Source organism: Xiphophorus maculatus, chromosome 2, assembly GCF_002775205.1.
Source record: "Xiphophorus maculatus strain JP 163 A chromosome 2, X_maculatus-5.0-male, whole genome shotgun sequence".
Lineage (NCBI taxonomy): Eukaryota > Metazoa > Chordata > Actinopteri > Cyprinodontiformes > Poeciliidae > Xiphophorus > Xiphophorus maculatus.
Genome location: NC_036444.1, coordinates 27,472,093 through 27,481,142, shown reverse-complemented (window position 1 = coordinate 27,481,142; position 9,050 = coordinate 27,472,093). Strand labels below are relative to the sequence as shown.

Here is a 9,050-nt window from a genome sequence, read left to right as displayed (position 1 = left end):
ACTCACTCATCTTCTCCTGGATATCTGAAGCTGACATCTTGGTTTTACATTGATTTATTTCACACTCAGGTGAAGTTTAATAATGTTTTGATCTAGTTTGTTTTTCTTTCTTTTTACTAGATAAGTTTGTTTTCAGTATCTCTTTCATACCTGGTGCCTTTTGTTGTATGGTTTCTAAATTTATTTCTTTTTTCTCTTTTCTTTTGGGTGGAAGATTTTAGAGAAAAATCACCTGAAATGTTTGTTTGACTGATTTTGTTTCCCGCCGTGTTTTCTGCAGTTTTCCGTTTATCTTTTGCCCTGTCCAACACGGAGCTCGCAGAGGATTTCAAACCGGCAGCGGCTTCTGTGCGTTTCCTCTCCTGTTTGTTCGCCCCCGAGAGGCTCTGATCTCCGGGCGATGGCGGCCCTGACAAAGAGAGGCCATGGCAACTTTCCCCAGAGGAGAGCCGCCCCGTTGCCACGGGGAGTCGGGTGCAGAGAGCCGCCGACACCAGAGACGGGTCCGCGTCTGGCGACAGCGGCGGAGGAACCGGTCCCAGCAATGGAAAATGTAACGCACACATACTCTTGTTTTTATTCAAGACTGACCAAGCCAATACATGTGAGACGAGTTAGTCGTATGAATATTATTTTGACACTAAGTATTTATTTATTTTATTTTTAATGTAGTTCACCGTTTCTGGATTGGGCCAGTCGGAAAACTGGTCCAGGACAGAAAAAAATCGAGCATCTTCTTCTGGGGAACTGGAAACTCAGGCTTACAAAAGTGTCAAAGATTTACTGAAGACGATGAGGTAAGCAGCCTTGTTGCTATGATTCTCATCTGTAATGTTTAAAGGAATAGTTTGAGATTTTAGATAATTGCTGCGCTCACGTTGAGTGGAATTTTAAAATACGGACTAACACAATTAGTGCAAAATTGTCAGATGGAACCACAAACAAACAAACAAACAAAAAAAAGGATGATGTTATCAAAATGTCTTGCAAGAGAAATTTGCATTCAACCCTCGTCTGGCTGTTACCTTTCTGTGCAATTCTGCTCGAGTCTAATCTCTGTTATCTGCTCCGTCTGGGATTTCTCCCATTGAAGTAGATTCCTCCGGTAGAATTTCATCCAGGCCAATCAGCAAACAGAAGGAGGTACTGTGCCACGTTAGGGCCATTGTAAATAGAGTAAATTTCAGCAAAATAAATAAATAAAATATTGAGATTAATCTTCATGCTAACCAATAAAGAAAGGGACACAGACACTCTCCTACGGTTTATGTTAAAGTGAGACATCTGGCGTGTACCCAAGCTTTGCTATAGTTATGTTATTATAGCTTTTTATTTTCTATTGTTGAGCTACTTGGAGGTCAAGTGAAGACACATAATATATTGTCACTGGAAGTATTATACCTTGTTCTAACGTATATATGAATTACTTACTGTGAGTATTGGTTTCTTATGTCTTACATTGACATTTAAGTGTACCTTCATATATTTCAACAAACATAAATTAGGGATGGTCGATATCCGATATGCTGATATACTAAAACTCATTTGCCTGATAACCGATCTCAATACCGATATCTTTTTTCCTACACCTGCTTACTACAAACTATATGGCTAACTCTACTGAGGAATTAAAATACTGCATTATCTTTGTCAATTTAGCCTGCTGCCAAATGCAAATGCTAAAAAGGAGGCTGAAAATGATGCAACACTTTAAAGTTGAATTATGTTTAATGTCACATTTATTCATAACATCTGCTCTCTAAGACAATGACGCTCAAAACACTCAAACGGTGCAAATTTGTAAATCTTCGCAAAACTAAACTCAGCCTGTTCACAAGCAACAAATGAAAAGCACATCAGTTGTGCATTAATACTTACCAGTTTCTGATGACGTTGTGCTGCAGGCATCATTGTCACTGGTTTGTCATATAAAATCAATAATAATTTGAGAGGCGTCACAAGCCGCAGTACATAAAGATAGACAGCAGGTGGACCCAGAGAGCTTCTAAGTTCAACACTTACTTTCTGACTGTAGCAGTAGCATGTGGATATACAGTATCTTCACTCGTGGAAACATTTAGTGGAATAAAACAGTAATACAAATAACAATAACAACAACCTTTTATTAGACCAGGTTTGAGAACAAAAGATCACTTTTACAAGAGAGACCTGGCCTAGACTGGCAGCATACAGAGAGAAAAACATCAGCAAACCTAGACATACAATAAAACATAGGCAAATACTTGAATAAAACAAATATGCAAGATAACCAGGGGCCTAGTAGAGAACTTTGTGGTATCCCCTTGTGAATAAACTGGTCTTCAGAGGAAAGACCATCACAGTGGACAGCCTGGCCTCTTCCTTTAAGATAGTTTCCAAACCATCCAACTGCATGTGTAGAAAACCTAGCGGATAAGTTTACACTTTAATTTCATTGAAGAACCTTGGTAAGCGTATGTTTTACTTTTAGCCAGAATAAGTCACTTAGCTCATTTTTTGTGTGTGCATATTTTTCGTATATTTATCTCTTTCTATATAGCTAACTTTAGCCGGCCTAAAGCCTTTTTATTTACTGATCAGCAAAGGCATTAAGTCACCCTGTAACTTTCTGAAAATGACTCGATGACTTTGCTGAGTTGATCGACTCACGTTTCCTCGGGTTATTTTCGCAGGATTCATCCAGAAGCCCAGAGGATTCTGGGTAATTCCGCAATTGCTGTTGTAAGTCTGGAGCGCCTGAACTTCCAGCGTGTATCGTCATCATCTCTGCAGCCAGTGGTGTCTCTGGTCCGACTGCCTCTTCAAGCAGATGTAGTTTCTCTAAACCGTCCTCAACAGGTCCGCAAGTTTGCATATTTTATTTGTCTGAGACAAAGATAAGTATGACGGTGTATCAGGCCCATCGGAAATCAAAAAAAGGGAGTAAATCTCCATCAAAGAGCCTTGACGTTTTGAGATTAATCCAAGACATTTGCTAGAAAAAAACGGGCATTTCTGAGCTTGAGAAGTTGAAAATTTACCAGAAAAAGACTAAATTGTTTTCAGATTTATCTCAGAAAATTTCTAAAAGAAATTGGAATATGAAAAGTCAAATATGTTAGAAAAAAAAAACTCAGAAATTTTTAGATTCCTCTCAGAAATGTTTTTGAGAAAAATCAAGAACATTTCTGAGGCTTGAAAAATCAGAAATTTGCTTGACTCTGGCATTTTGAGATTAATCTGTCAAGTTGTTGTCGTTTTTTGTTTTGTGCATATTTTTGACTTTTGGAGCTCAGAAACTTTCTTGTTTTCTTTTTTCTAGAAGATTTTTTAGTTTTTCAGTGGAAATGTCCTCCTTTTTGTTTATATCTACAGTTGCCCTAATATGCCGAAGTAGATAAGTTCGCATTTTGGTTCCTTAATTCTGTTTTCTATGCTATCTGTTGACAGAATGTGTTCAGTCCAACTCAGGAAGACATTTTGGAAGTCAACGAAGGCCCACCCCAGTCTGATGAGTGTCAGGTAGAAACCGTGTCCGCATGCTGGACTGAACCGTACTGCCCTGCAGGTTCACCGTACGGAGAACCAGAGCAAGACTCGGGCTTTGACTGTGAATCCAACCCTGATCAGCCTTACATCCTTCTGGATTCCGGATCGGATGATGGGAGAAGCGAAACAGAAACCTTCTACTTGGACCCAGACGCGAAGCAAGCTGTGATGATGGAACTGGACCCGGAGGCGAACCGGGACCTGTGCCTGCAACTGGAGGACGACCCTGATGTTAAATGCGAAGCCGACGTATTGGAAACGGAGCTCAGTGAAGACGGAGGCACCGACCTGTGTTGCCTGACCAAACCGCAGTCGGAATCCGGAGCGGGGACTGAACAGACGGAGGAGAGTGAAGATTTTTGTGCCGTTTGTCTGAACGGCGGAGAGCTGCTGTGCTGTGACCGCTGCCCGAAAGTCTACCACCTGGATTGTCACGTACCTTCTCTCATGAGCTTCCCTGTGTAAGTACCGTGGGAACATGTCAAAGTTCACACTTCGGATTCGAACCTCAGGACATAACCACATCATGTCTAGATCTTTCAGTAGGTGAGATTGGCGTTTCATTTAGGTGTCCTTCACACCATGCTAGCCTAATTTATTTTATAACGGCTATACAGCACATGAGGTCACACAACTTCTCCAACTAAAGTCCAACTAAAAGGACTTCTTCAAGAAGCTGCAACAATAAAGTAGGCTATAGACCAGGGCTGTCAAATTCATTTTGGGCCATATCAAGATTGCTGATGTCCTCAAAGGGCTGAGTTTAACAAACTACACTGATAAAACACATTTAAAAAAAACAGCTGACTCTTTTCAATAAGTTTCAATTAAATGTTATTTCATTTATTTAAAATGAAATAACATTGAACATCTTTTCACATTTATGTAATTTGGCTGTATACAGACAAAACTATTTTGATTTGATTGATGAAATAAAAATTACAAGTGCACAACTGTTTTCTTGAAAGCTCTACTTTTGTGTCCCTAGAATCTGGAGGGCCACAGAAAAAAAATATGTTGTGCAGGATTTGGTCCCCAGGCGTCCAAGTCACATGACACATTAGGTTTTAGTCATGTGACTAACAATTATCTGGCTAGCTAGCTATCCAGTTAAAGTTAGGTGGAACCAGGGGGCTAGCTATCTTTTTTTTGGCTAGCTAGCTAGCTAAAGAGTTAGCTAAAATGAAGATTAGATAGATAATATAGATAGCCATGTTCAAAACTAACACCAATACATGACTTGTGATAAACTAGCAGTCATACACTCTGTCACAAGGCATTCATCCATTCTCTCCCTTACCCATACCCACCCAAACTACTACCTACATGCTCTGCTAAGCTAATGACAGAACTGGTGCCGACTCCACCAGCGCACTGGGACTGAAACGGAGGGTGCAGATGCAGAAATGTCCCATTGCTTTAAGGTATTTCAGCTAATCGCTACAATATCCCAAAGCAGATGAGAAATCCACATCAATCGTGATGTGATTACATGACCGAAAAAAAAGCAACTACGAAAAATATTCAGTATTTGCTATGCACTAATACTGTTGTTGTCTTCAGAATGAGGTGAAGTTTTTAAGATTTCCTCAAGAGATCTTAGGCATTTTACTAATACTTAAATAGTTTGTAGTAACTTGAAAAAACATTAGATTTTTATTGGGGGGGTTTTCTCCAGCATTTTCATTCCTATATCCTGATCTTAAATCGACAGAGGAGACTGGGTGTGTACGCTGTGTAGAACTGACAAGGACCCTGTGGAGAACACACACCCCTGTGAGGCGGTCAGAGTGCCTTACACACTCTCCGACCAGGACCAGAGAGTAAGTTTTAATACACAATCAGCTGTCTGATTTAGATTAGGAGAGTGCTGAAATTAAAGGAAAATTACGAATTCTCAAATTTGCTTCAACTACTTCTTCAAATCCTTGTTAACAGTGTTCCTCTCTCTTCCTGTGCTTTTTTTGTTGTCTTGCAGAGGTGTGAGAAGCTGTCTCTCATGCTGTACTGTCACCCCCTCAGCGTTCCCTTCCACGATCCCGTCAGTCCTCTGGTCAGTTCAACACAATCACCTGAAATTCCTCCGCAACTCTGACGTCTTTTAGAAACCACCTCGGGAAAAAACGTACCCCGCTAAGACGAACCATCACAAGTGTGATTGGCCCCGGTAGTGCGTGTGATAGCTACGCAAAATAAAGAATCTGAAATCTGTGCTTCTGGTTCAGGGTTACAAAAAAGGTGTTTTTTTTTGGCTATTCTGGAATGAAAACATAATTTTGGCTACAGATCCTTTAAAACCCAGGTTGTGATTTGGGAAACGTGTTTTAAAAGTGTGATTGCGGTGGTTTTTGGGGGCCGAGAAGGCTTGGATTCACCAAGGAAACATTCATTCACGAAACATCGTTGTTGCTAAAGGTGTCTATACAAGCTACTGTATTATTGGTTTTATGTAGAGTGTGCTTTACTTTTGTTCAACTTATTGGAAAAAAGTTTAACCCCCAATTTACAACCAAGCAGGCACACTTGTCTCCTTCTGCTCTAATTCCTGACAATGTTCCCTAGGCCCGAAACTACTATCAGATCATCAAGAGGCCCATTGATCTGTCAGTGATCCGAAGGAAACTGGACAAATGCAACACCCTGCATTACTTCACAGCAGAGCAGTTTGTCGACGACATCTTGCTGATGTTCAAGAACTGCGCTACTTTCAATTATGTAGGTTTACTGTTAGGAAAATATAGTTTCCTAACTGGGAAACTATATTGCTCAAAAAAATAAAGGGAACACTTTAAGTGTTAAACACCTGTTTAAGTGTTCCCTTTATTTTTTTGAGCAGTGTATATTTTTCCTTCGAGTTAAAGTCTGTTTACACAACCCAGATTCTGAAAGCGGGTCTCCAGGTTTTAACCATTCCTCCGTTTCGTCCCGGGCAGCCAGACTCGGAGGTGGCCCAGGCCGGCCGGACCCTGGAGGTGTTTTTCCTCAGCAGCCTGAAGGAGGTTTTCCCAGAGCGGACGTTCCCGTCGGCCAGCCAGGACAGGATGAACAAAGCTCGCAACCGGTGGCTCAGCAGGAAGAGGAGACATGTCTTCAGTGGAAGGAAATTCTACCTATAGAATACATACATGTCTTCTGTCTTCATTTAGTTTTCTAACATATGTCAGCAAGCTTGAATAACAACATAGCTAAAGATGGAAAAAAATATTCACAGAGACTTCTTATGTTTGGACTGGAATCACTCATTTGTCAGCTGTTATTTATAGTTTTACAAGAAAATGTAGTAGACTGTCTTCTCTGCTTAACAGGAAGGTCAGTTTATGTTACAAATGAACTATATTTTTCTACTTTGGGGGAAAAATCTGTCCTTTAGACTTTCCAACAAGATTGGTTCAATCAGCTGTTAGTCCTGTCTTGAACAACGCCATGCTTCTCTGTTATTGTTCACACTTGTTCTTGGTGAATACAGATCCCTGTCATTGAAAATAAATTCTGCCAATTGTGACAATACCTTAAGTGGCGCCCCCTAGTTGTTCACAAAATACTGCATATAAACAGCTGTTTATTTGCCCTTAATGTGAGCTCAAAGTGTGACGTGTACAGTTAGCTCGCAGTTAGGATTGTATTTAAAAGTGATAATGGTTAAGTAGCTTAAGACCGGGTCACTCAAAAGAAAATATGAAGATAAAAAAGAAAGCAACTTCAGGATTACTTAAATGATCAGTCATTCATGTTTGTAGGAAGATTTTTTTGTTTCTCTGTGTGAGTTGACGGTGACAAGGCGGAGAGCAGCAGTGCGCCCTGTGCAGACTAACTGCATCTGTTAACACCTAAAATAACAAAAAATTATTTAAAAGAAACAAAGCTCAGAATCCGCAAAGAACTCAAAACGTCCCAAAGTAAACTTGTTCGTGGTTTTGTCATGGCCAGTCACATTTACCAAGAAGCACCACCCTTCCCATTAGAATGAACAAAGAAGACAACAATAAGTGAGTTAAGAGACTAATATTTCCATTTCAGGCTGTAAATATTAAAATGTTGGGTTATTGTGGGGGCAATTTCAGGTCAGGTCGTCCATGACTGTGAACTGGGTTAAGTTGTCCTCAGCCTGAAAAAGTGTCGTCAGAGTAATGGAGGCTAAACACAAACGCAAGAAACTGATTTTTATCTACTTTGTGATTTATCCCACAAAATCCTCCAAAACGTGTAGGATGGGAATGTAACACAATGAACAGGAAGCAAGCTGCTCTCCATGCTACATTGGCGCTGCATAGTCATCCTCCTTATGCGAGAGCCGGTCCGTTTCTCCTGCGATTCTTGTTCTGCTCTGTGCGTCGCGCTTCCATTAGCGCCCCGACTGCAGCGTTCAGATTTATGAATCCAAATCATATCCGCAAGTGTTTTTTTTTTTTACTTCAGGACATTTAGCTCAGATGCTGCTCAGCGTAAATCACCACACACAAAGAACCAAAAGACGCACCTTCGGCTAATTTGTGCCACATCATGTGCACAGAGTTATTTTCACTCTGTGCTTTCAAAAGACTCTCCCACCCCTTCCTCCCTATACTGCATTGTGTTTAGAGCTGCAGCACTTGGACTCTGTGAGCATCATAAAAAGACTTTTAAACAGGGGAAGAAAAAAAAATCCATTGGAAGCACTAATGAAACCCACTCTGCTCTCCCCACCCCCTCCTTGTAAACATTGTGTGTCTGAATGAAGTGAAAGTCTGGCCAGCACTCCTGTGGTTAATGTTCAGATGAAGTGGCGGAAACTGACCATGAGATGTTATTACGGAGACGTTTTAATGCTTTAACCCACTTTATTCAGTCCATTAAACCTTAGTCACATGTCGGCCTTCCTTGTTCCTCTACGGCTGCATGTCCCCCCTCCAACCACCACCACCACCTTTGTGTAGATGTTTCATTTAAGGACATCAAAGCGCGCCGCCTTTGTTCTGTCAGTTTGAATCACTAATGCACAAAAACAAGAGGAAGAAAATCAGACATACCTCCAGCTGCAGAGAGGAATGGCTCCTCTGATAAGACCGTCTCTAGTTCTTTATTTGTTTAAAAGAAGAAAAAAAGATCCCCAGCGTCCATTAGCTATGATTAAGCCGGCAGTATTCCCGATTCATATCACAGAAGCATCATTTTAGAAACACTGCAAGATCCGTCGCTCTTTTAAGAGCCGCTGGCTATGATTTGTTGCAGTTCTCTGTGATTTGTGGACATTTAGACTCATTTCCTCACTTCCACTCTCGGTAAGATATTGCATTAAAAACGCTTGACTCACTCAATCTTGGGCCTGCCAAGTATATGGACCGCGTCTCCCTTGGACACTGGAAAGCCAAGCTGATAGTTTATTACATCCTCTTTGTCAAAACAAGACAAATCCAGCCAGTTAAACAGATACGGCATTTTTTTTAAACGAGATGTTTCAACTTTTTTTTCTCAGTTTTAGATGTTTTAAGCTGTAAGAGACTGTGTGTGTGGGGTAGTTAAAGGGGTAGTTCAGAACGCTTTAA

At 40.8% G+C, this 9,050-nt stretch overlaps 1 protein-coding gene across 1 annotated transcript; it reads left to right on the top strand.

Moving 5' to 3' along the window:
- LOC111605928 (transcription intermediary factor 1-alpha-like) lies at nt 1-6,979 on the top strand. Its single transcript, XM_023325761.1, has 9 exons — nt 1-69; nt 281-553; nt 673-797; nt 2,673-2,838; nt 3,430-3,989; nt 5,243-5,351; nt 5,507-5,581; nt 6,091-6,243; nt 6,462-6,979. Exons 2-9 carry the CDS (start codon nt 401-403, stop codon nt 6,642-6,644), a joined length of 1,524 nt encoding a protein of 507 aa, XP_023181529.1. The 5' UTR covers nt 1-69; nt 281-400; the 3' UTR covers nt 6,645-6,979.
- The last annotated feature ends 2,071 nt before the right edge of the window (nt 6,980-9,050 follow it).

Bases quoted from the DNA above. Each gene is read 5' to 3' on its own strand.
- LOC111605928 (XM_023325761.1), top strand. From the start codon at position 401: ATGGCGGCCCTGACAAAGAGAGGCCATGGCAACTTTCCCCAGAGGAGA. The intron at 3,990-5,242 runs GTAAGTACCGTG...TTAAATCGACAG, and splicing joins TCTCTCATGAGCTTCCCTGT to AGGAGACTGGGTGTGTACGC. The intron at 6,244-6,461 runs GTAGGTTTACTG...CGTCCCGGGCAG, and splicing joins ACTGCGCTACTTTCAATTAT to CCAGACTCGGAGGTGGCCCA.